The 26,489-nt window shown below is 44.4% G+C and overlaps 2 protein-coding genes and 2 long non-coding RNA genes across 12 annotated transcripts; 3 read left to right on the forward strand and 1 right to left on the reverse strand.

Annotated features, from left to right (window-relative positions):
* The first annotated feature begins 265 nt into the window (after positions 1-265).
* LOC115567562 (gamma-enolase) lies at positions 266-7,343 on the forward strand. 2 transcript variants are annotated; one of them, XM_030394275.1, is made up of 14 exons: positions 335-393; positions 543-600; positions 1,013-1,098; positions 1,963-2,058; positions 2,195-2,253; positions 2,342-2,411; positions 2,512-2,645; positions 2,733-2,955; positions 3,039-3,236; positions 4,519-4,595; positions 5,418-5,542; positions 5,635-5,743; positions 6,508-6,566; positions 6,777-7,343. In XM_030394275.1, exons 3-14 carry the CDS (start codon positions 1,014-1,016, stop codon positions 6,844-6,846), a joined length of 1,305 nt encoding a protein of 434 aa, XP_030250135.1. In that variant the 5' UTR covers positions 335-393; positions 543-600; position 1,013; the 3' UTR covers positions 6,847-7,343. The 2 variants fall into 2 exon arrangements, with proteins under 2 accessions (XP_030250136.1, XP_030250135.1); XM_030394276.1 differs by lacking the exon at positions 543-600 and having other exon boundaries at positions 266-393.
* A 1,248-nt stretch (positions 7,344-8,591) lies between these two features.
* Positions 8,592-10,023, reverse strand: LOC115567813 (uncharacterized). The gene is made up of 2 exons (XR_003981260.1): positions 9,907-10,023; positions 8,592-9,774 (listed from the first exon to the last, which is right to left on the reverse strand). It is a non-coding gene; the product is annotated as an uncharacterized LOC115567813 (long non-coding RNA).
* LOC115567812 (uncharacterized) lies at positions 9,702-10,419 on the forward strand. Its single transcript, XR_003981259.1, has 2 exons — positions 9,702-9,834; positions 9,940-10,419. It is a non-coding gene; the product is annotated as an uncharacterized LOC115567812 (long non-coding RNA).
* An 83-nt stretch (positions 10,420-10,502) lies between these two features.
* atn1 (atrophin 1) lies at positions 10,503-24,839 on the forward strand. 8 transcript variants are annotated; one of them, XM_030393840.1, is made up of 10 exons: positions 10,503-10,853; positions 13,759-13,895; positions 14,354-14,455; positions 14,829-14,948; positions 15,117-17,953; positions 18,095-18,311; positions 18,454-19,990; positions 22,168-22,335; positions 22,495-22,675; positions 24,072-24,839. In XM_030393840.1, the coding sequence occupies exons 2-10, from the start codon at positions 13,869-13,871 to the stop codon at positions 24,103-24,105; spliced, it is 5,223 nt and encodes a 1,740-aa protein (XP_030249700.1). In that variant the 5' UTR covers positions 10,503-10,853; positions 13,759-13,868; the 3' UTR covers positions 24,106-24,839. The 8 variants fall into 8 exon arrangements, 7 of the variants coding, with proteins under 7 accessions (XP_030249700.1, XP_030249703.1, XP_030249702.1 ...); XM_030393843.1 differs by having other exon boundaries at positions 22,168-22,311; XM_030393842.1 differs by having other exon boundaries at positions 18,457-19,990.
* The last annotated feature ends 1,650 nt before the right edge of the window (positions 24,840-26,489 follow it).

The following is a 26,489-nucleotide window of genomic DNA, read 5'->3' on the forward strand; positions in this document are numbered from 1 at the left end:
GAGTGCTGCTGTTGTTGGTTAGCAGATGAGCAGATGTATGCACAGCAATGACTGCCAAAGAAATCACAGGGCTCTTAAGAAGTCAGGAAGACTATTTTTAAATGCAAGAACTGAAAGATTTCAGTGCACATCTTGCTTTTTCTCTGAGTTATTTTCCTGCATCTTCACTGAAACATGCATGCAACTCTTGCCATTCTATCCTTTTTCCTCCTTTCCTGGTTTCGTTTCCTCCCCTCCTCTCTGCCTCTTCCAATGACTCACACGCTCCCCCTCCCCCCTGCGCGTCATATGCTTTCACCCCCTCTCCTCCCACCTCCCCGTCCCTCTATCTCTCCCTCTCATGCGCCCACATTCGCTCACTTTCTCCACCAGCAGGCTTCAAACACGCTGCAGGTAACGTTTAAAAAGATTGATCTATTTCTTCGTACCCTCCATCCTTCTGAGCCTTCTCCATCCTTCTCCTCCCCCTCCTCCTGCTCTGTGTTTTCTCACCGTCTGCTCTCTCTTCATTGGTTCATATTCATATTCACTGAATGAAACAGCACAGAAAATTGAACTGGCTTGTGGTCCGGAACAGGTTGACAGTAGATCCATAAATAGGTATGCTTTATGAGCTTTTGATTTATGTTTCCTTCTCTCTGTATATATAGGTGTGTATGTGTACATGTGGGTGTGCGTGCCAGCGTCTTCCTAGGGAGCATCTTTTCCACAGCTATCCATCCCTAAAGCAGCGTCACTATCGTCACACTGTGTGTGTATGTGGGGTAGAGGTGGAGGAAGAGGGGTGTGAAGTCCTTGTGAATAATGCAGAATTAGGGCACCTCAACACCACTGTTGGCTATGATGAAATGTAATATTTGTCTGATATTTTTTATATGCGTCCGTCTCCCCTTTTCACCATCTTCCTCTTAAAAAGCCTAAAGAGATGGAGCAAATTATGTGTGAGCACTGAGTGGTTTTGTGCTCTGCTAATGGTTACATAAAGCTGTTTTCTTGTTGTGTTTTTTTACAGGATGTCCATAGTGAATATTGTTGCCAGGGAGATCCTGGACTCCAGGGGAAACCCAACTGTGGAAGTGGATCTGCATACTGGCAAAGGTTAAAAAATAAATCCATTAAAGGGTACCTCCACCAGTTTTACACATTAAAGGGTGTTTACAGGTTTTGGGGAGGACGACTACTAATGTAGATAAAGTAGATAAATTGCCTCCAGTGATGTCAATCAGTGGCTTATAGGCATTGTGGGTAATGTAGGCGCCAGGTTTTTAAAAAAGGAATAAGAATGCAGGGAATAAAGAAGGTGATATCTCTGGTTCTCATGCAATTATTTTGATCATTTATTTCTTTACTTTCCATAATGAGTCTAACAGTGTTATAGGAGTGCAATGCTAGACCAGCCGACTGCTTTTCAAATACATTACCCAGAATGCCCTAAACATGGAGTGACATCACTGGAAGCAATTCATCAGATTACATGCAGCTTTCTCTGGATCTGTAAACACACTTTAATGTGTAAAATTGGTGGTTACATATTAACGAAAAGCTTCACTTTTTGTCTGGTAATGTGCTCCACAGTTTACTGTGTCCAGTCTTAACCTACATACCCCATGTGTGCATATTTATCTAGTATTATTCTTTATTTCTTTGCAATACTTGAACTGGCACAAAGCAGAGTGTGGTGTGTAGCTTTTTGTTGTAAGCCATTGGTGGTTTTAATAGTGATGCATGATATGTATTAGACCGTTACTGGAAATATTATATTATCTGCTATTAATCATTATCTGTGAAATAATAGCCAGTAAATGGAGCCAACAATACCAAGCCAAAAAAAACCCTTCATTGACACTAAAGCACACTATCTACCCACCGACAAAGCAGGCAGCCGTGTGGGCTAATTATCGGTTATCAGTAGCGGCTGAAAACCTCTCGCCTCACCCACCCATCCTCTTCCCTCCATGCCAGGTGTGTTCAGGGCTGCTGTGCCCAGCGGTGCATCCACCGGCATCTACGAGGCTCTGGAGCTCCGTGATGGAGACAAGACTCGCTACAAGGGCAAAGGTGACCATTCATAATGAGCTGTATTGTTCTGTGCTTCTGTCTCTTGTCTTTGCTGGTGTGTCTGCTTTTGCTTTGAGGCTGTTTTCATGTGGTCTGACTGTATTCGTTTTCCTTCTCCCTCTGCCCTGCTGCCAAGGTGTAACCAAAGCTGTTAATCACATTAATGACACCCTTGGACCTGCCCTCATAAAGTCTGTGAGTAGCAGTGGCAGAATTTGATCCATTTCAATCAATATAGCGAAGATTGAAAACCACTCTGAGTGATGTTGTGTTTTTCCATCAGGGAATCAGTGTGTTGGAGCAGGACAAGCTGGACAACACCATGATTGAAATGGACGGCACTGACAACAAATGTAAGCCTCATTCATATCTCATGTACATGATGCCTTATATATGAGCTATGACATGTTTCCGCACCACTGACTGCGTCCTCGTGTTTTGTGTTCCTCCCAGCTAAGTTTGGGGCCAATTCTATTCTTGGAGTATCGCTGGCCATATGCAAAGCTGGCGCAGCAGAGAAAGGTGTCCCCCTGTACCGTCACATTGCTGATCTAGCAGGAAACGGTGACTTGGTGCTCCCAGTTCCTGTGAGTCCTTTTGTAAAAATGTGCTTATTCAAAAACACAATAGCACAAACGCAATCTATAATCTTCCTTCTCTGTTCCCTGGCTCAGGCTTTTAATGTGATCAACGGGGGCTCCCATGCTGGTAACAGGCTGGCGATGCAGGAGTTCATGGTACTTCCTGTTGGTGCTGAGTCTTTTCGTGATGCTCTGCGCATGGGGGCGGAGCTCTACCAGACTCTGAGAGGTGTCATCAAGGAGAAATATGGTCAGGATGCTACAAATGTGGGAGATGAGGGAGGGTTTGCTCCCAATATACAAGAGAACAGTGAAGGTAAGCAGAGCCACGATGTAAAGTAGTCCCTCTCTTGATTTCCTGTGATTTTTACCCTTCATCTCTCTGTTTCTCTCCATCAGCCCTGGAGCTGATCAAGACGGCCATAGAGAAAGCTGGCTTCACAGACAAAGTGGTGATAGGGATGGATGTTGCCGCTTCTGAGTTTTTCATTGAGGGCAAGTACGACCTGGACTTTAAGTCCCCGCCCAACGCCGCCCGCAACATCAGCGCTGACGAGCTGGCCAGCATCTACCAGGGTTTCATCAACAACTACCCAGGTGTGTGAGGTGATGTGTGCGAGTCTGTGTGTCGGAATTCAGCCCAGAAATGGGTCAAAAACATGTCAGAAATTTGTATCATTATGTGGGCAAATGTGATTCATTATGGGCCTCTAAAGGAACAGTTCACACCAAAACCTGAAATACACACATTTCCTCTTAGCTGTAGAGATATTTATCCATATAGAATGCTTTGCTGTGAGTTGCCAAGTTCTGGAGATACCAGCCATAGAGCATACTTGCCAAACCGACTCCCCCTTTTCATTGGGTTCCTCCCAGGGACACAATTCTCTTGGATTTCTCCCGATTTATGTCAGCCTTTGACACTTTTTCCCCTTCTAGTTATCATAACCTGTTTCTGCCACATCTTTCAGGAGAGGCCCTTGAGAGAAGAATTTCTGTTTAATACATAAGGTTTTAAAGAAAAGTGGCTGCAAAACCTTGTCACTACGATTTTTCTGATAATCATGGTTGTAGCACTGCATCAATTCCCATCAAAGCTGGTAATATAGGGCAGTGGGATGCACAAACTCTCTAAGGGGCTGGGCAAAAACATGAATGAATGACAGATTTATGCAATTTTATGCTGACGGGTGATTCTACGTTGCTTTTTGAGAATCAAAAGTAATATTAAAATGATCTGACATAAAAATGCTGTTGCATTTTACTTATTATTTTGTTTTTTTCAGTCTTCAGTAACACTGAAACTCATCAACTCACACCAAAACAATCTAGATGGATAAATAGATAAATATGTATTCTCATTTTAGGGTGAACTGTTCCTTTTGAAATAAGATAAACGCATTGATTTGGAACATGCTCATGGAAGGACACAGTCAGCGTTAATATCTGATTGAATTTCAGATCAAATCAGATCAGAAACTGGACACACCAGCGCAATTTTCATATTTCTTCAATTCCCATATTTCTTTCATCACCCCTTAACAGATAAACGAAGAGAACAAGAGGGCGTAATGTCTCCACAGCCTCCTCTCTCCTCCTGACATTTGGGCCTGTTAAAGAGGTTTTAATTATGCGCTACAGTGCACATTTGGCCAGCAGGGACCTACTCTGATGTGGCTCTTTACCCTGTCAATGGTGTGCTTCCTGCCTGTGTGGGCAAGTGTGTGTTTGTGTTAAAATGTGAGTGCATTTTAAGACATTACTCCCATTAGAACCTTTAAAGGCAATGCCACTGGCACTCTAACTTGTAGGTGAGTCAGAGAAAAAAACGTTAACGTTAGAATCATGCACATAAATAATAACCGCTCTTCTTTTCCAGTGGTGTCTATTGAAGATCCTTTTGACCAGGACGACTGGCCTGCCTGGTCACAGTTCACAGCCTCAGTGGGCATCCAGGTATGATATCACACTCTGTCCTTGTTATGTGGAAGTTAATTAGCTCAGATGGTCCTCGAGGGGTTTTGAGTTTTGAACTTGAAATCCTGATTTTTAATTGCTAGTGTGGCTGCAAAATGTTGGACTCTGCAACGTCCATTATAAAACCCAACGGACCCTGCTCATAGGCGACCGTTTTCCTCCAATGTCCCTCTTAGGGTGGGACACTCAGATATCACACTGCTGTGACAAATCATTATCATTTCACTGCTTCCATATTTATCCCCAACTGAAAAGACAACAGACAGTGATAATCAGGAAGGACATGTGGCCAAATTTCAAAGTAAAACAACACATTTGATAACCCATTAGCTAACAATAGTCAACAGCTAATATTGATATTGATGCACATCTTATACACATTTATCCAAACCTGAAAGTGAAACGCGCTGGATGTAATCAATCGTTAATTAATGTTAGTAAGCATGTGGTTGGATGCTAATGTAAGCTAATAGTTTTTGAATAGATTTGAATAATTTTCCCTACCAATTTTCTTTTCAGTGTTTGATTACTCAGGAAAAATGTTTCACATTCCCTGCGTTTTTATGACTTGCAACCTCTAACACAGCAGCACAACAATATCAAAATTACCAGATCTCGAGCTTCCCACCTTGAGCCTGACGTCAGAGGAAAATGGCTGCCGTGTGTATATGGACTGTAGCTTATTTCATTAAATCTACCTGCCTGGTGAAACCCCACTTCAACAAACTCACATATTTGTAGTCCGTTGCTCTTGATGTATAAAATCAGTCTGTCCCTAACTGCATTGTATAAACTATGCAGGTGGTTGGAGACGATCTGACGGTCACGAACCCACGCAGGATACAACGAGCCGTCGACGACAAGGCCTGCAACTGCTTGCTGCTTAAAGTCAATCAGATCGGCTCCGTTACAGAGGCCATCAAGGCGTGAGTTGGTTTTGTTTGCACTTGATGCATGGACATTGTACGTGCCTACATGTGATAGCATGCATTGTAGTTAAACTGCCTCTTCCCCTCAGGTGTAAGCTGGCCCAGGGGAACGGCTGGGGTGTGATGGTGAGCCACCGCTCTGGGGAAACAGAGGACACCTTTATAGCCGACCTGGTGGTTGGACTCTGCACTGGACAGGTAACAATGAGGAGGGTCGCCCAATCTCAAGTCCCCAGTATGAAGGGGCTCTGTGTAACTTCTGTGTTTCTGCTGGAAGCCACTCATTAGTTTGGGTTAGTGGACTCGCTAAGGAGATCTGAGTGGAGAGAATCTTGCTGCAACACTGCAGCAAGATTTCACTGCAACAGTCTGGAAACAAACCAATACAAAACAACAGTAACCCTTCATGAATCAGTGGAAACGTTGCTCAAGTATAAGGTCATATAATGAAAAGGGAAGGTAAGTATCGCAGTTTTGCAATATCAGTCATATTACTAAATAGCCTCAAGAAAAAACTTGACATTTGCTGATTACAGCTTCGGAATATAATATTACAGATGCTTGCTTCTCTATGAAATGTGAATATTTTATCTAGGTGTTTAAGTAAGACATGGTTGGCGACGTTTACTATCCAAAGAGCCATTTTTATTCCATAATGAGCAAAACTATACAATTATGGATTATGATATGAATTATGTGAGGGGAACATTTTGTTCTGTGAAAAAAGTGTAAAATGAAGTAACAAGTTCCGAAATATGTGAGTGCATTTGTTATAGATGCTGTTTATCAGTCGTAGAAAATTTAGAAGAAGGCGCCATCTGCTTTCAGACCACATGATTAATCTAAAAAAGCGACGAAGATCTCTTGATGGTGAAAGTAACTGTAAGTCGCTGCCCAAATATGAAGTGCTGGTAATAATGGAGCCTCTCTGTGATCCAAGGTATTTTATTGTCTCCCTTCAGATCAAGACTGGAGCTCCCTGCAGATCAGAACGTCTGGCCAAGTATAATCAGCTCATGAGGTGTGTATTCATAGCTTGATTTGCACGTGTGTGTGTGTGTGTGTGTGTGTGTGTGCGTGTGCGTGTGTGTGTGTGTGTGTGTGTGTGTAGAGACGATCTTTAACATCTCTTATAACTCTTAACACCACTTTAACATCTCTGCTCTTCTTTCCCTCTATGTGTCATCTGCTGTTTCACAACCTGCCTTCCCTCACTTCCTCCTCCTCTCAGGATTGAGGAGGAGTTGGGTGAGCAGGCCCGTTACGCCGGGCACAACTTCCGCAACCCCAGCGCCCTTTGAGTGCCATTGTTATTATCAGTGGCAAACAAGAAAAGCCTGCATACATACAAAAAAATCACGTTATACTTCCCCTGCACATACACAGTAATTACATAATAACACTCCAAACACACTATAAAGCATTGAGACTAATTAGTTTTCAGCAACCGTAAAGATAATGCACCGTGGCTACAGTATGTTGACCTCACGCTTCAGTAAGTGATTGACTTAATTGACTACAGCCGGTTGCAGCAAAGCATGGAGAGAAAAAAAGAAAAATCAGTGTTTCACCTCTCAGCAGACGAGCACTTTCTCTTTCCCGATCCCTCTGGCTGTCTCCTTCTGACTCATCGCAGAAGTGTTTTGATCTTTCGTGCCCTGTCGTTTCCGCTTCCTCCCGTTTCCTCATGTTGTTTTTTGATGTGAACACTCAGCAGCTTGCCACGCAGTTGTGTCTGTTACGTTGTCTGTTGAGGTTACGCTTAATAAAGAGATGGACACATGTCAACTCCAACAAAGATCTTTGTGTGTTTGTTCAAAGAGGAGGGTCTGCTCTCCTCTTCTTTCTCATCTCTCAGTTTGTGCGTCCTCGATTCCTTTCCTCGCCTGTGAGCGGAGGAGGCAAAGAAGAGACCTGAGGAGAGAGGAGTTGAGGCAACAAGCATCTGACTAAATGAGACGTCGTTTTTACATCTTCTGAATACACAGGAACAGTTGTAGAACCCTCTCTCACAATGGTTTGCATAGTCCAGCTTTGTGTCAGGCCTAAAGATGTTCCGCAAAAAAAGGAGACAGCTGTGCATCCTCGCTCATAGCTCCTCCGGCGAAGCCTCCTCTCTCCTCGAGATGCATTTTAAGAATTGAAACACCTTTCAAGATGGTGCACTGACATCAATTTGTAGGTCACAGGAAGGAGGATGGAAGAGAGGGGAAGAGGAGACACAAAATAAAGACATGAGAAGAGCTGTGTGTCATGTTTTCCTTTGCTGCTCAGCTAAATGTACAATTAAGTAAAAAGCTTGCTAAATGTAAATAATCCCTGAATAAAATATGGCTGAAGACCAGGAAACCACCGCTGCAATGTTCTCCACAAAGTAGAAACATTTAAGCATGTTGCACTTCTTCACTGCACATTAAATATTGAAGTCACAGTGGCTGTTTGGCATTGCTTACAAAAAAATATTGGACTTACAGGAATCCTGCAGAATATTTTAAGAATCATGAAGGAATCCTTTGGGAGTTTAGAAGAGAGATGACGAGAATTAAGTAAGAATCCTGCAGGAACCCAGGAAGCATCACCTCAATTTTTCGTCAGTAGTGTAAAAGATTTTTCTGGAGGTCTTGACATGGAGGAAGGAAGGAAAAGCTATTATGACTTTTCACAGGGAAATATTGGCATTCTTGTAATAATTCCTGCTAATTATAGCCTATATAAATAATAACACATTAAAGGTGCACTAAGTAGCTTTCGAAGATAAATTTAAACTCAGAATTTTTATATTTACTATATTGATAAGGTAAAAAAAAAAAAAATACAAAGTATTTTTTTAATCTTTTCCATGACTGAATAAACAAGCTGTTCTCAGAAGAAAATTATGTCCAGAACACTCTTTGAAGCTAGAAAATGTCAGGGTCCGCCACATATTAAAGGAAGTATCACACTGTGAAATTGTGTTGTCCTTTAAGTTCAGTTCAGTTTAACCAGAAATGGAAACAAAGAGTTTGCTTATTTAGTTTGTTTAGGCGGAAAAAAATCAGCCAATGAATTCTCTCTTTCATTTTATTGAAGTACTTCAAATACATACAAACAAATACAAAATTCCAGTCCACCCTCAGCATCAACAAACAAAACAAAACAAATTTTAAAGGTCTGCGAACTAAGAGGAGTAAATTTGAAATGTCTAAATGTGTCTTTTTTAATTTAAATTTTCTATTAAAGTCAAATATGATTTCCAATCTGTAACTTTAAAAGTGTGAGTGGAGGTCCATCTTTCAAGACATGTAATTTTATGAATGCAATATCATGCTAAAATAATAATTAAATTAATTACATACATTTCATCTGGGGAGAAATATGACTTGTTAAAGATGAGTACAATATCAGTATTTGTCAGAGTTGCACCTTTTTCAAACATTTCTGAAAGCTGTCTCTGTAAATCAAACCACAGGGCAGTAGTATGGAAACAATCTGCTTTTCCATGTTCAGTAGTTTCTCCCTCACAATCACAAAAAGAGCAGCTGTTGTTTACATCAGAGGGAAACCGAGTATAATCTTTGTCTTCAACAGGATAGAACCTATGTACAATTTTGAATAGAAACTCTATCATTGTATTTGGAATTATATATTCATGAGGCAAGAGAAAGACAGTGCTCCATCGCTCTCTATCTAAAATGAATGAATAAATAAATAAATAAATAAATAAATAAAGGTGGGTTTATAGCTGCACCACTCTCTCGTGCAGCAGAAGATCGATAAGTGTATAGCCCTGTATATAAAATAATAGATTTAATTAAATGTATTCATTTTAATTGTCATATATTTAAAATATTGTGGCTGGTAATAATTGGATCCTGAGCTCACGCTCGAACCTGACAGCACCACATCAGCTGTATTGAAACGTCGCGCGGCTGCAGATCGATCATCGGGCTTGTCTGCACGCGCCGGTCGTGACGCACTCTGACCAGCGGGGGGAGCGCGAGCGCGACGAGGCCCCTCTCGTATGTTCCTGTCTCGTGCCGGGCTGCTGCTGATGATGATGAAGGAAGACTGGAGCCGCGCATGCGCAGCAGGTACAGTCTCCGGCCGGGTTGCCTTGGTTACCACACAATAGGAGACGGGACAGGGGGCTGCGCGAGGGGGGAGAGGGAGAGAACGACAGCAGCGGAGCGGAGGGGAGGAGGAGGAGGAGGAGGTCTGCAGAGCCGCTTGACTGGACACACCGCTGCAAGCTTTTACCAGACAGACATGCAGACAGACAGACAGACAAACAGACAGACCACGATTTAATTGTCAGTTCGTTAATTCATTAATTATCCCAAACGAGTTGGAGCTGTCTTTGTTAAGTCATTAAAAACGCTCACACACACTCAGCTTCATATATTTTCTGTTTTCAGCTCGTTTCGGGCGGTGAGGCCTGTGAGAACAAAGACCCTCCAGGACATTTTCTTCCTCCTCATCGCGAGAAAAGCCACATATTCAGCGTGAAGCCGGAGCCCTCTCCACACAGTAAAGGTGACTCTGGAGGGACCAGGCAACACACACACACACACACACACACACACACACACAGAGAGAGAGAGAGAGACCCTCCCTCTTGATCCCCTCCCTCTTCAGAGTTTTGGCCCTCTCTCTGCGCCTCTCTTCCTCCTCCTTCCTCCTCCTCCTCCTCTTCAAGCCTCCCCCTCTCTCTCTCACTCACTCTCACTCTCTCTCTCTCCTCATGCAAATCACGCCCTCTCCTCTCTCCCTTTCTCTCACCCGACGTGCATCCCCTCTCTCCGGCTCACCCCTCCACTAAAAAAAAAAAAAAAAGAAAAGAAAGATTGTGACTGTAAGACCGGAGAGGGGTAGCCTGTAAAAAAAAAAAAAAAAAAGTGCAAGTCGTCTTAGAGGAAGAAGAGGGGGAGTAGGTAGGGTGGGAGAGAGAGGGGAGGGGGGCAACAAAAAAAAAAAAAAAAAAGGGGCGAAAGGAAAGGGGGTGGGGAAGAGGCGAGGGTACGCATCAATTTGTAGTCTTCAGTTGGCACCCCAGTTTTCTCCCTGCAACGAATAGAAAGAGATTTTCTTCTTCTCCTCCTTCTCCTCCTTCTCCTTCTCCTGCTTCTTCTTCTGCATTATTGTTATGATCGGAGCCCGTTGCAATATGAGCCAGCCCGAGCCTCTGTTGACAGACGCCTGGGCTGTGAGGTGTGCGTGTCAGCGTGCAACATAAAACGACCAAACAGAGGGAGAGAAAGGAAAAAAAAGAGGAGAAGGAAAGCAAAGAGGGAGAGTGAGGAGTGAGAGCACGCATCGCTGGATACCATAGGTAAGGAGACGGTGGGGAGGAAAAAAATGGATGCTTATACTCTTGTGTTTTGGGTCGCTTATTCCTTGCTGGCCACGTTTGTGCTGCTCTCCCTCCCATGTTTTTTTTCTCTCTCTCTCTTCCCTTTCCTTTGTGCGTTAATTATCTAGCATACTCCTGCGTTATGGCGAGATTATGTCCCGGTGAATTAACGCTAATAGAGTGCACGACGCGCACCCACATTCCTGCGAGCAAAAAGGAGAGAGAGAGAGACACGGAGAAAGAGAGAGAGAGAGAGAGAGAGGGAGAGAGAGAGATTCGCCATTCCATATCATCTTTCTTTTTTTTTAAGGTCTGGAAAAGAAACAGCCCTGCAGAGGCATCCATTCTGATTGTGAACATGTATGCGCTGCCGAACACGACTCTCCCCCCGTCGTAGGTGGACCGTGTTCCGCCGAGGCTGTGCAGCAGCAGCAGCAGCAGCAGCCTCGGCCGGTCCCCTCTGCATGTGTATCAATAACATTCGCAGGCAGAAGAAAGAAGAAAGCGTCGTTGCAGTGCCCGCTCGCCGGTGATGTAAGCACAGCGACTGCATGCTGCTGCTTTGCATCACATGCGGTGGTCAATTTGTTGATAATGCATGTGCAGTGTGAGGCTGGTGTGTGCGTTTTGTTTACTGACCACAGACGACCACAGACAGGCCAGTAGCTGCCACCTGTAACTGAGATGCATGATGTGCACACAGTAACCTACCAGGGCTCTGACTGTTTTCTTACTCATTAAAGCCGCTGCATCGTCATCATCATCATCATCATCGCCTGTGAGGACATGTGCCCGTCTTTTCATGCATATGAAGTGTGAGCAGTGATTGTGACAGTTAAGGTTCTGGTCTTAAGACTGATTGAATCAGTCACTGCAGCATGCACTAATAATTAATGCATAGCCATGTGTAGTGGAGCAGGGAGCCTGTCTGCAAAAATCTGTGTGTCCGCTACTATAGAGTGTGCATCAGCTCACTAAATATATCCTTTTTTCATCCAGTGGTGTGCACTATTTATATCCTCATTCAATATACATGAGCCATTTTTTCATCATAGTGGTCCATGAATGAATGGATTAGACGAGGCCTCACAAAAGTAGTCCACCTATGTTGTCAGCATGGCACACCCAAATGGATAGCGGATCTTGACATGGTACATTTCCCTAATGGTCGGCTGGCTGGGTAAATAAGCATGTGATTCTGGTAGCCATAACCAGGTCATGTGGGTTAACCACAAGTGGCTGTGGGTTTGGGCTGTTGTGGTGAAGGTGGAAGGAAGGAGGGGGGTGTGGCAGCATGTTCCCAAGATGTTTGCAGGAGTCTTCTGCAGACTGCCGACCCAAAATGCAGTCCACCAATCAGCACCTTTCCTCTATCTGTTGTTTCAATGTCATACCACCCAAACCAGTGCATTCTCTCACTGTGAGTGGGCTAACCTTTTGTGCCTTTCGGTGAAGACAGAAGGTAGAGGGGGAAACTGTCTTGAGTGCAGTTGTGCCAATACATTGTGAAGCTTGCTTGGATTTTGAATATTGTAACAGTGCTTTTGCAGTTTTAAACTCTGATTGTTTTTCTAGTGCCACAGATTCTTGAATGCTACACTCGGTGCTCCGCGTTGGACAAACTGAAAATTTCATGTCGCGTTTACCCTGTCCAACATAACTACAGTTCACGATATCATGCAGATAATCATCAAAATATTCTTAAAACTCTCGTGCTAATTCGCGCCATTCGTGCTAAATCCCACTGGAATCACTTTCACCTTACGTTTAGTTCATTTTATTTTCATTGCATCACAGATAGGACTACGACCATTTTGTCTCATTTTGCTACCAAATGATTTCGTGATCAATCAGTCATCAATACATAGTCTGTTAGTATATGTTAGTTAACTTTGTGAATACATCCTCCAAAATAAAGAACAACATTATTATTTCTGGAAATTCTCTATTTATTACTGAGGCATTTGTCAGTGATACAGTTACTATGGCGGAGAATATGTCATGTTGCATGGCGATTTAAGTGGTGCTTCAAAATTTTGTGCTGGTGCTAAAATTTTGAGTTGAAAGCAAATAATCTTAAATAAATAATCATAGATCTTCCTGTGCAAATAAAAGATAAATGGTGGTTACCTCATCTCGCTGTTGTTATTTAGTTTGGAATCTAATATTTACACACATCGTATTTAACTGCAGGCCATACCTTCAACCATTGTGACAGGCTTAGGCAATTCAAAATAAATCATGGAACCAATATAGGACTGTACTGCACACAGTCAGTGACTTAGATTGCTTTGCAAGTCACTCTTGAGCATATTCACAATTATCGATCAACCTGCTGTGAGGGTTTTTTATTGCGATCCAAGATAAAATCTTTTATTTATCCTATCCCGGCTTGGTGCAGATAGCAAACGATAATGCTTATTGCTTCATCCTTCCATGCACTGATGAGTCCTCTGTTCCCTCAAGTGGTTGACAGTTGGTTACACAACCTAACGTTACTAACGCTAATTAACGTTAACGTCGCTAACGCTAGCTAGATACCACATGATTCCCACTGCGTTATTCTATTGGCTGACAGACCTTGTCAGAATACTTACACGGAGATAAACAAAAACAATTATTTTGTATTATTCTTTATTATGTCTGTGGACTTTCTTTTTAAACTAACGTTAGCTGCTGTTGCTTTCTGTTAGCCGAGTGGAGAGAGGCACTGAGACGCGGCGCTCGAGAGAGACGAGGAAGGTCTCATTTTTTACGTGGCATTATAATCCACTCACATGCGATTAATAAAAGAAAAGTGATTACTACATGTACATTTCTACAAATTGTTATATAGAGCCCCATTTGATTTATTGATGCCTTCTTTGTGTATGCTTCTTTACAGGTTTTGCTAGCTCTCATGGTGTAACACACATCCCAGTCAGTCAGCAAACGGAACCAGTTCAGTCCCCGCAATGGCTTGTGTTGTAAAATGGACATTTTAAAGAAGACATAATGAAAACACGGACACACAAAGAATCGGTATGAACAAGGCCTACATCCTTTTTTTTTCTCACAATGATGTCAGGGAGTGTACCTGCTTCATTCTTGTACTTTATGTCGTGCATATGGGAGTATGGCTGCATCATAATTAGTTCAATATGTGATAGTATTTCATAATGACCAGGATGACTAAGATGTAATTTATTTGGTTTTGAGATTCCAGGTTCATATTTTGCTTTTTCTCCCTCCCCTCTCTGTCCTTCTGCCTTCTTTCTATTATGGCCTGTTCTTCTTTTCACCTCCCTCCCATTTTTATTCTTGCTCCTCACTTGTTGTTGCCGCTGCTACATTCTGCCTTCAATTGAACGAATGTAACATTCTTTGGCTTGTGTTAACTGTATTTTCACATTTCTCTCTAACTCTGCCTTGTTTTAACATTTCATTCTATTTCCCTCCCTTCCATGTCTTCCTCCCTTGCTGGACTTTGGGTTCTGCAGATGCCCATGCGCAGTGGGCGACGGCGGGGGGCAAGCGAAGAGAGAAGGGGTAGACGCCCTCACCCCAGCCCCACTCGCCCTGAACGCAACGATAGACAGACGGTTAGCGCCTTCCTCTTTTGTCTCTTTTCTTTCCTGTCGTTGCTTTGGCCTTAAGTTTACAGGATACGTGTGTGCATGCAAGTCCAGGAGTCATTTAGAATAAAGAACTGCCTCTGTGTATTGAATTTTGTGTATGTGTGAGTGTGTGTGTGTATGTGTGCTGTCGTATGAGTCATCAGTATGATTGCCATAGACATACCCTTGCAGTGTCAGTATTGTTCGATAGTGTGTTTTACAGTGTAGCACTTTGAAATCTTGTTTGACATTGATGTTTTGCGTGTGTGTGTGTGTGGTTTTGTTCTAAAAACAGTCATAGGCCTGTTAGGTATTCAAAGGCATCACTACAGAATTAAAAAGTCTTGTGTTGTTTTAGCAAAGAGGTGCTGGTGAGGAATTGGCTGGAAATCGCTTCAGTCGCAGATCACAAGGGCATGATTCATCAGAGAGTGAGGGGGAGGAACTTGTGTCTCCTCCAAAGAGGCAGAAAGTTCAGGTTTGTGTTACATTTCATCAACCTGTTATATAAAGACCAATTATGAAGCTTTGATTCAGCTAAATCACCCGAAAGACCCAGTTAATTGTTATATTCTTTGTTTCTACAAATACAGAAACAGCCAATGGTAGCACATTCACACAATATACATTTTTACCTCATACTCAGGATTCGGCCTCTACCCCAAACCCTCCAACATCAACACACTCAACTGAAAGCTCGGCTCCTTCCACTGTCCCACCTCCAACCTCAGTTGCCAGCCAATCCCGTGAGAGTGACAATGAAGATGGCCAATCCCAGGGCAGCAGGAGCTCAGTTGTAGGGAGCCTGGCCAATAGCAGCAGTAGTCTGAGCAGTGGGCGAGATATAGATCAGGACAATCGTTCCTCATCCCCAAGTCTCTCTGCATCCCCTCTGGGTAGCCTGGATTCTGATTCTGATGGCCCCGACTCACCAAAGCAAGGAGAGAGGGAGAAAGGGAAGGAGGGAGGAGCGGGGAAGGTGACGGGAGAGGATAGAAGGGCACTACGAGAGGGGAGAGGGGAGGAGTCCTGTGGAGACGGAGAGAAGCGGGAAGTGGATGTACGAATTGAAGACTGTCCATCTCTTAAGCCCCCCTCCACTCCGTGCTCTTCCTCTGGTCTGACTCCCTCTCTCCGTGGAGCAGGGGATTCATCAAATGACAGCAATAGTGGGAGAAAGCCTTATTTCTCCCTGGACTCCAAATTGATGTGTAAAGTCGAGTATGGTGGACCGGCAGGAGTTGACGGTGCACTCGGTGTCAACAGAATGAATTCCAAAGCCAACACGCAGTGTGTGACCAAGACAACTATCTCTGGAGGAGATTTTTCCCATAACAGCCCCAACCTTCCACACTCTTTACCCCCTCCTCTTCCTCCACCACCTGCACTGAAGCCATTGGAGCTTGGCGGACAAAACCTGCCTGCTGAGGTTAAGACGGAAAGAGACAAAATAGAAAAGGCAGATAAGCTCATGGACAAGTCTCAGTCCACTCCTCCTTCTCTGTTGCCACAGACCGGCCCACCGCCACAGTCCCAGCCTCAGACCCAACCCTCCACCCACCCTCCTCACCACTACAGCTCCACCAGCTGGCAGGGTGGCACAGCCACTGGTTGCCAGGGGAGCTGGGGCTACAGCCGTTACACTGGAAACCACCACCCGCACCAACCACAGCACCAGCCCCCAGTGCAGCAGCAGCAACTCCCCTCTGTGTACAACCCTCCGTCTTCTCGCCACTCCTCCTCCCACCCCTCTTACCTTCCCCATCCTCACCCTCACCCCCACAGAGAGTACCTTCCCAGGTACGCTGGAGGTGGAGGGGACAGAGAGAGGGGTGCTGCAGGAGATAGGGACAGGGGAGTGAGGGGGGAGTGTGGGGGGAGGGAGATCAACAGGGAGTTCTCTGCTCCCATTGGCAACAGCAGCAACAGTAGTAGTGGGGGTAATAGTAATAGCAATTGTGGTGGGATGGCTGGGTCCAACAGCATCCAAGGGAGGGAGTTTGGGGGAATTTCAGTGGGTCAAAACCGGGAGTTTCAAGGTTCTGGGAGAGATGGACCTACCTTGGGTCCTGAGAGAAGAGACTTTGGTCCAGCTTTCAGAGACAGAGAGCGAGAAAGGGAAAGGGACCGAGATGCAGGGAGGGAGTTTCCTCTGCCAAACCAAAACCAGAGTAGAGACTTTGGCCCCAATGGAACTGGAGGGGGGCATCCCAGAGACAAAGATGGAGGCAGATGGGTTGAGTTTGGGGGCCAGACAAGAGATGTAGGCAACAGTAACCCAAACAACAACTCAATCCCCCAGGGAAACCCCCCAAGTTCAGCCAGCGGACTACCTGTCACCCCCATGCTGAACCGAGACCCACCTGCATCACCCCAAAACAACCCTAGTCACCCTTCCCATTCCTCCCTGCCCCCACACCCCCACCCGCATCCCCCAAACTCATCCAACCGAGACTTCCCTCCTCCCATGGACCAGGCACAAACCCCCTCCTCTGGAGCGGACCACTTTCACAGAGAATACCCATCCACTGGAGGGAAAGATTTTCCTGCTGGGGCGCCTCCTTCCACTGGCACAAATCGAGAGTACCTCAGTCCCTCTGGGGTGACTCCGAACCTTGGACGAGAGTATTCAGGGCCTGGAGGAGCCCATCACCCCCACCCACCTCACTCCCACTACCAGTCCAGGCCCAGAGACACAGAGAGAGACTCAAACCTGCGAGAGTCTGCATTGTACCAAAACCGCGGAGGCCCAAATCAACCTCCTGCACTCTCTCCTTCCTCCTCTTCCAGCCATCATGGACACCCTCCAAATGCTCCTTATCCCCCTCCACCACCTCAAGCTCCTCTACCGCCACCTCAGACCTCCCACACCCAGCCACCTCCATCAGGTGTGGCACCCAATGTACGTCTCCCACATTACCAGTCCTCCAACCAGACTCCTCCAACACCTCTCTCTCCGTTGCCCAGCCCATCCACAAATCAGATGGGAGGATTCTCATCTTTCCCCCCTGGCTCCTCCTCTGGACCCAACATGCCACTTCCTGGACAAGGCGTGTCATCCAGCTGTTCACCCGGATGTCGCCCTCCCCCTTTCCATGGCACTTTGAACAACCACCCACCATTCAGTGGGACATACCACTCCAATGGGAATAGTGGCAGTAACATGACTAACAGCAATAGTAACAGCACCGCACCCAATAGCAGCAATACCAACTCGCAATCGCTCTCGCCTCAGAATGTCTCCAAAGGACCTCCACCTCTTAGTAACTCAGCCAACAACAACAGCATTTCGATCCCTGGCTCTAGTTCTTCACTCCCTGGTGGAGATGGACATTCAGATTCAGGCCCACCTCCAACACCTGTTATCAAAGAGGAACCAATAGAAGAAAGGGAAGAGAGTGAAAGCCCACCACCCGTGTTGAGAAGCCCTTCCCCTGAACCCAAAATTGTCGACATTCCTATCCATGCCAGCCAATCAGCACGGTAAAGTCCAAATTACATCTTGTTCAGCCCTTCTTTATGTGATCAAATGTTATGAGCAGTAATGGTAACTGTTAGGACGGTGATTCTGACTCCTGATGGTTGTAGTAATCATCCACTAATTGCTGTGTCACTCTTGTCTAGGTTTCACAAGGTCCTTGACCGTGGCAGTGGGAATTCGTGTGCCCGCAGTGATGTCCTCTTTGTCCCACTGGACGGCTCCAAACTGTGGAAGAAGAGGAATGAGGTGATTGAGAGGGCGCGCAGGGAGGTCGAGCAGCGGGCCAGAGATTTAAGAGAAAAAGAGAGGGAACGAGAGAGGGAGCGTGAGCGTGAGAGGGAACTGGAACGACATCTACAGGTGTGCACATTTGAGTGTGATAATTATGTAGCGTGTCAGATTGAATGGATTTGATGTAGATTAAATTGATCATTTTAATGGATGGGGAGTAAAGCAGATCAGGGCAGATGTGATTTACTGTCTTTTACTGTTTTCTCTGCAGCAGCAGAAGGATGTCAATGCCGCTGCAGGGTGTCGCCAGGGCTCCTCTCTCTTCTTCCCCTCCTCGTCTTCAATCATCCTTGACCCTTCATCTTCTTCCTCGTCTTCTTCGGGGAACTCTGTCTCTCACCCCTCCATTCACCCCCAGCATCATCCCTCACACCCACATGCTCACCTTCCTCAAGCACACCATATCCACCCCTCCCTCGCTCACTCTATCCCCCACTCCCTCCTACTGCCATCCATGGGTGGGGCAACAACAGTGGTTGGCCCTCAGGGGGCACTAGGAATAGGAATAGGAGGTCCATATCTGGGCCCTGACACCCCAGCGCTGAGAACCCTGAGCGAGTATGCCCGCCCTCATGCTATGTCTCCACTTGGGGCAGCAAGCCGTGCCCAAGCACATCACCAACAAGTGCACCATGGCCACCCCCATGTCCACCCCTCATTCTTCCTTCCTCAGTTCCAGAATCACGCTTTAGGCCACCCGCACCACCTGCCTACTGATGCAGCTACAGCTGCAGCCATCTTGGGTTTTTTGTATGGTGGCAGCCTTGAAGGTGGTCCGGGTGTTGGAGGCCATGCAGGTGTAGCAGGAGGCCCAATACATGGAGGGATTGGGGGTGCAGGGTTAGGAGGAGTCGGCTTTCCCCATGCAATGGCTGCACATCGAGAGCGAATAAAGCAGGGGTTTGAATTTAAGAGTGATGAGCGGGTTTACCCACCAGGGTCCATACCTGATCCTGCAGCTCTTGCCCTCGCTCACTCTCATTCTCATCATGCCCATGCCAATGCTCAAGCGCATGCACACTCTCTGCTCCTTGCAGGAGGTGCAGCAGGAGCTAATGAGGTATCACTCTATGGCACTCCTCCTCCCCCTGCGCCCGCTGGCCCCCCGCACCTCCAGAACCCAGCTCTGGCATCAATAACTCGACCTCCCAACCCTCCTGCCCCTCAGTCCCTGTCCAATCCACCCTCTTCATCTCTCCTCCCACCCTCTCTCCCATCTCACACATCATCTGCACCCCCGGCTGCCCCTCCAGCCCCGGCAGGCCCCACTGCTCCTCCGCCAGCTCCACCTCCACCTCCACCTGCTCCACCGACCTCCAACGCCACCTCACTCCATCACCCAGTCCCCCATTCTTCTTTTCCCAGCTCCCTGTCCTCTCATCTGCCACCCGCCCCTGCCCCAACTGCTCCCCCTGAGACCTACCCCACTCCCACTCGCTCTCCTGCCTCTTATGAGCGAGAAAGAAGTGGAGAGAGGGAACGGGAGAGGGAGAGAGACAGAGCAACTTTGCCGGCCTTTGGTGACAGAGAGCGAGAAAGAGAAAGGGAGAGAGAGAGAGAAAGGGGGGGAAGTGGTGGAGGAGGAGGAGGAGGAGGAGGAGGAGGAGGAGGAGGGGGAAGTGGAGGAGGATCAAGTGGAGGAGGTGGAGGAGAGAATCTGGGACGTCTCCAGATGTTAAACGTGACACCTCATCATCACCAGCATTCACACATCCACTCACATCTTCACCTGCACCAGCAAGACACAGGTACCCACTGCTACTAACAATGCTGTCATTGTCACTATCAACTGCCTTGTGTTGTGTACTAAAAGTTAAAGGATAAGGTTAGCGATATTCTACATATAGAATAGGCCTTCATTATAGTTCCAAATCTATTCAAAACAAGTCTCAGAGCCATAACGTTGCACTGGATGAAATCTTCCTTCTTTGCCCATACTTGCTGTGTGAGTTGGATTGACACAACAAATGTGTCCATGTCTGCATATGAAAATAATCCCAAAGAAATGCAGTATTTATTCCTCTTTGAGTAATATCTGCTTACAACTAAAATGCCCAGCTACTTTAGCATCTAACTAGATTTATGACACATTTTTTACCCATTTACACCTTCAGTTTGCACAAATGGGATTGGTGTTGTTTTGCCACAGGAGTAGGAAAATATTATAAGACAGACTAACACACAGATGGATTCAGGCTGCAGTCAAATAGTCTTTTTAGCCCAGGAAGCATCTTGATGGCAGCTATGATAAATGCAAATGCAAAGGAAAGTTGCTTAAATACTTCCTTAATTATCTCCTTTAGCCAGGATCACACCTGACTTGGGCTGGGCGTAAAGCTTCAATACTTTTATGGCACCGACCGTGTGCCTTGATACTGTTGAGCATTGGAAAATGTCTTGTTGTTCAGTACTAAATTTCAACACCTAAGGAGGTAATTTCATCAGCGACAGTGAGCTTGTAAGCACCCAGCATGCTTGTTGTGCCAGGATCTAATAGTGTTGGTGATTGGCTGTCTCGAGGCAGGCAGAAAAGACGCCGGGTTATGCCCAGAACCAGGCGTATGTGTAATGTAATCTTGTGTTAAAAGGGATTTCACAAAACTGGCATTGAAAAAAGTATTGTTCAGGAACTAATATTGAAGTCAAGGTATCGATATCGGACTGGTATTGATCAGCCTTTATGAAAGAAGAGAAGGTAATGCTGTCTCACAATTCCTTGGGGCCTTAATGTAAGTGCAGTAATATTAGCTTTGCACCACAATTGTGTTTTCCTCAGTTCGTATGAATTCTTCTTGACATATTTCCAGGCCCTTGTCAAGGAAAATTGTTTAAGAAAAGACAAAATATTTTTGACTACTCGACAGCAGCCTCTGTCTTTTCATCATTGTTGTGGAATGGAGGGATAAATGTCGATAATAACACTCTAAATATCGGAGGCACTTATCAACTCAAAGTACAAAGTGCTTTACAATTAAAAACAAAACAAAACAAAAAGAAGAGAAAAAATCTTAAATAAAACAGCATTTAATTAAAAAAATGAGTAAATAATCAGGATATGCTTACCAGTAAAAGTACATTTTTAGAAGAGACTTTTTAAGAGAAGAAGAAGAAAGTAAAAGAGGACAGCCAGCCTTATCCTTTAACTGAAATCATTTTTGTGTTAGTCCAGTTCAGTATTGAAGAAATTACATTATTTTGAACCTCACTTGTGTTATCGCATATATCTATCTTTAGATATTTGTTAACTCAGATCTCAGTTTGCTAACACCAGTCAACAGATTGTTATACGAAATAAGAGAAGCTTATTTGAATATTGATGTTGCATTTGATGGAGGACCAAGAATGACATGGAAATAGTTGTAAAGCAGTAATTGTAGGAAGGAAACACAAATGGGAGAGGGATATTGCCCCTTTAAATCCCTAATTGAAATCTGTAGTCTTTCAGTTTGTGAATCCAGTTATCTAAAAAAAGTTTTTAAATGCCATTATTTATTTATGAATTCATTCATGTATTTTAAAATGACGCACTTCTTGGCTGTTGTGTGTTGTTTTTGTAAATCCCTTTTTAATAATGGATTCATATTTCATTTGAAATTCTTTTTACTGCAAGTTTTCTTTTATTGTCAATTGAAACAATAAATAATGAATAACTTTGTAATTTATCACTGTTTTTATTGCACAGTAAGTTAATAATTAATAAAATGCTTTCATCACTATTTCCTTGACACTTGTGGTCCTCTTTAGAAAACAGAATCCAGACTTCTGTGACTGTTCAACTGTTGTTATGTGTCAGCAAGAATCTGACATCAATTAAATGCAGCATTTAATTATTTTCATGCCGTGTTAATCATCGTTGTTTTGAATTTCACTGCTTTGACTCTTATTGAATATACCCTGTATTTCCTATTACATCATTGGCATCCAGCGACGGGCGGGGTTCACCCCCTGATGGACCCGTTGGCGTCGGGGTCTCCTTTGGCACGCCTCCCTTACCCAGGAGCCACACTAGGCACCCCCATCCTGGCTCACCCCCTCACTGACAGCGAGGTGCTCCGCCAACAGCTGTTCGGTGAGGAGAAGGCTCCTCGTCCATGTACTTGTTCAGTTTTTTTCTCTAAAAACTCCACAGCGCTAAAAAAGTTTCTGAACAGACTTTTTGAATACGATGATGATGACTGACCTCTGTGTCGTTTTCTTTTTGTGTCCCCACCTGCTCCTCCTCTTTCCTCTTTTTCCTCTTTGTTTTTCACAGGCGCTCCTTTCCGTGACCTGCCCCAGCCGTCCTCCCTCACTGGTCCAATGTCAGCAGCCCATCAGCTCCAGGCCATGCAGCAGGCCCAGAGCGCAGAGCTGCAGATCCAGAGACTGGCCCTGGAACAACAGTGGATCCATCACCATCACCACCACTCCCTCACCCAGGATGAGTATTACAGGTACAGACGCTCTGTGTTTGTGTAACTGCAGCAGAGACTGAATATAGTCTCTACTAACAATTGTTTTCATCCTCAATTCATCTGTGGATTGTTTTTTTCGATATCTGTTTATGAAACTATGAATAATGGCAATCGGAAGTTACATCTGGCAGCCTTGGGTATACTCACACTTTTTTTATTAGTGGCTACAACTGGCCAGCCTGCCAAAGAAAAAAGTAGTTTTGGGGTTTGTACAAATCTTGAAAGTTTGGATGATGTGTAATTTATGTTTTCAAGATTAGGAACACACTTGAATTTGAATTATACTCCCCGAAAAATGCTTGATTTTTGACATAATCTGGTGTTTCATCCACACAGTCACTCAAGGAACCAAAAATCATGCTTATATTTCAAATGAAATAATCAACGTTGTCATCTCCTCCCATCGAAATTAGCAAAAATCAAATAAGATATAACCAAAGTGAGGGTACTATGGATTTCTGTAAACATTATTGTATTGTTTACCAACAATCAAGGCTCATTTGCGCTCCCTTTAAGAATGAAAAGAGAAACATCCGTTTTGAAAGATTAAACGGTCACTGCTCAAACACTGTGCTTCCATGCGTCCTTCACGTTGTCATGGCTGTTAAGGAATACAACCACGAGGGGGCGTGACTAGAGTCACCTCCATTTTTCCTTCACCACTGTCCAACCTCCACTCATCTGTTCTGTAGTAAGTTTTTCACCAACTCACATAACTTTTTTAAAAATCGTTTTCCTCTTGTCCTGTGGTCCTGTCTCACTTTAACTATCGGCTACACTGCTACACTGCTACACTGCTACACTGCCCCTCAGGACTACCAGAGGTACTGCTCCAAAATAAATGGCTCTGTTGGTATCTGTAAGCGTATGGAGCGTTGACCATAAGTGAGGCTTAAAATGTGACATAAATGCTTCAAGAGTCTGGAAGATTTTATTTGGGTACCTTGAAAGTGCTTAAATGTGTATTCATAAAAAGCTCTACGAACCCTGTAGTTAGCTTGAACGTGAGATGTTTTCTCAACCTTTCAATTGTCCCAAAATGTAATAACTTCTATACGTATTTTCAATAGAATTTCAATGTGATGACAAAGAAATTCTTGGTTTAGGTAGCCTGAGATTGCTTGGTTTTACTCTTTACATGTTTTAGGAACTCTGTTGTTAGAAAGCTGAAAAGACTCTAATGAATTTAGGCTGTAAAAGGCAGCCACAACACCAGGGGGATGTTTCCTTTACTCAAGAGTGAGAAATGTACATAACCTCTGTACATATCGGAATCCTACAAAATGCAAACTATGGATTCAAGTAAAGCTTTCAAAGTGTGTCCAAAACTTTAAATTGCACTCTAACATTGTTTCTCCTCTGACCCCCCGTCCAGTCACCTGAAGAAGGAAAGTGACAAGACCCTGTGAGGGAGGGGCACGACAAAGAGCAGCATGGAGAAAACCGAGGGACAATGTGTGCAAAAATGAAATACAACAGAAGCACTAAAAAACAATGAAGGAGCACAGACTGAAAAACAAAAGCTGGACTAATGGACAAGGGAACTGACTGAAGAGGAAACAAGAAGATTTTAAAGGATTTAACAGAAGAGCGAGGAGGGCGTGAAAGCGTTGCACACGGTCCCTGCTAACTGCACCACGTCGATGGTCCAGGCTCCAGCGCTTCCCTGCATCATGTTCTCAAAACTCCAGTCCTGTTTTGTATCGTGCACTGTACAGTATATTAGATTGGGGCCGGCAATAGTGAAGTATGTGTAAAATACTTGATGCCAGAAGGAATGTGTAAATGAGTCTCTTTTATGTCATTGCATGTAGCTAGGCGCTTATTCTGAACTGGTGGAACTTTTGGTTCTATTTTTAGTAATTCCCCCCTCTTTTGTATCTGAGGGGCGTTCTATATGCATGAGACCAGCAATTTAGTGTTATGTTTATGATCAATAGTATTGTTATTATGATTAATGTCGTCTGTTTGTTGATAATGATATAATTATATATACAGTACATATTATTTGTATTATTTTTTTACATTTTCATGGTATGGCAGTCGTTTTTTATTTTTATTTTTTATTTTCAATTTACCTTGTGAAACAAGATGCAAATGAAGGCAAAAAAATCTGGAAATAAATTATAATCTTTTTTTGCTAGTCTCTTGCGTATTCATACTATTTTTTCCTCGTTCCCTCACATACATTCATACTATTTGCCCTTTCTTTGTTTTATTCAAGTCACTCATGCACAAAGCATATCAAATTCCTCACTCTCCTCCCCCTCCCCCCTCTCTCTTCTCTCTTTCTGACTCCCCCTCTTTCTCTCCGTCCCTCCTCCTCCTCCTCCTCTCTTTGCTGAGTGTAGCTAATAGGAGACACATGGGATGAGTGTGAGACATGGGAGTTGAGTCGCTCCACTGAGCACCAGCCACCCTGTAGAGCGAGCATTCCTCACCGCACTGTAAAAATGAAAAGAAACGAGGAAAAAAAAAATATAAAGAGAAATGAAAAGGAGAAAGAGAGGAGGAGCTGTGAGAGTGTGATTTACGGAGGCTGCTGAAGGCTCAGGGCTGTGTGTGTTCTCACCGTGTCCGGCTGGAGGAATCTCCTTCAAAACGGACACGGATCAGTGATTACGGCCTTCGCGTTGCAAGACAGAATCACTGCTGGCTCGCACATTTGGCACGTTTGGCACATTTGGGGACACGTCGATCTGGATCAATAAACTTCACAATAATGCAGCTTTAATTTATTGTTTTTAATGTCACACGTTGTCTGTTTGAATTATCTCACAGGGTGCCTCAAGTCTGTATCCCTTTTTCTTGCAATGAAAGCTCCTCACACAGAAGTGGCGGTGATTGATAGACCAATCTGTACGAACCGTCTCAGTCAGGATGGCGATATTAGACACGCTTCAGTATGTGAAATACATACTGCACAGGGCAGGCCTTTGAGTTGGTATGTAGGTTGGGTGTCATTAAAAGTCACCTTGAATAAGTGTGTCAACATAATGTAAAGTATCTTTCAGCAGGACAAATCTGATTTCCCCCTCTGGTGACATCACATCTGGGGGATATTCTTAGCACCTCATCAGTCCTTCCTCAGGATGTTGTGAAAGGTGTGGATGAAAGATGAAAGACATCTGAACACTGCATTCCACCGCTGCCTTTTTCTTTTGGGGGGCAATTTTGGTGGAAAATGTAAAATAAAGGTTATTATTAGCAGCTGAGGTTTTTTTTTTTTTTTTGCAAATAATTCTTATTTCTTTCATTTTGACCTACATGTGAATGTTTTACTGCATCAGGATAATACACAGTGTCAAACTTTGAATCACAAGACCTCACGGTTCCCAGTTCTTTTGGTCCAACATGTGATATTAATGTGCAGATCAAACAAACATGGCCACAGATCAACACCCGTCTTTTATTAGAACATGATTAAAGTCACAATCTCATCTGATCAGGCCCAGTTTTTCTCTGCAAGAGTTTCTATGAATGTCGAATTCATACAAGCCTAATAAAGTCTGATTGCTCCCCCCAAACAATATGCACTCGCCCAGGGCCGTAATGATAATATATAGAGAGAGGGGTGAATCCTACGTTTGCAAAGTAGTCAACAGAGTGTTTTAGGGAAGGAAAAACAGTAGTAAACCATCTGTAGTTTACTACAGAATGACAGCAATAAAGTCGTGGTTTGCTAGTTTAAACATGCCCAAACACTTAAACCATTAAGTGTCTGGTTATCCTTCATGTGCCTTCACAGATGCTGATGATTGTAACTGCATGAAAGCGTCGTCGAGCTGTTCCA

The sequence above is a fragment of the Sparus aurata genome, chromosome 17 (assembly GCF_900880675.1).
Source record: "Sparus aurata chromosome 17, fSpaAur1.1, whole genome shotgun sequence".
NCBI lineage: Eukaryota > Metazoa > Chordata > Actinopteri > Spariformes > Sparidae > Sparus > Sparus aurata.

Bases quoted from the DNA above. Each gene is read 5' to 3' on its own strand.
- atn1 (XM_030393840.1), top strand. From the start codon at position 13,869: ATGAAAACACGGACACACAAAGAATCG. The intron at 13,896-14,353 runs GTATGAACAAGG...TGGGTTCTGCAG, and splicing joins CACGGACACACAAAGAATCG to ATGCCCATGCGCAGTGGGCG. The intron at 18,312-18,453 runs GTGTGCACATTT...TTTTCTCTGCAG, and splicing joins AACTGGAACGACATCTACAG to CAGCAGAAGGATGTCAATGC.
- LOC115567562 (XM_030394276.1), top strand. From the start codon at position 341: ATGCGCCCACATTCGCTCACTTTCTCCACCAGCAGGCTTCAAACACGC. The intron at 1,099-1,962 runs GTTAAAAAATAA...CCTCCATGCCAG, and splicing joins GGATCTGCATACTGGCAAAG to GTGTGTTCAGGGCTGCTGTG. The intron at 3,237-4,518 runs GTGTGTGAGGTG...CTTCTTTTCCAG, and splicing joins TTTCATCAACAACTACCCAG to TGGTGTCTATTGAAGATCCT.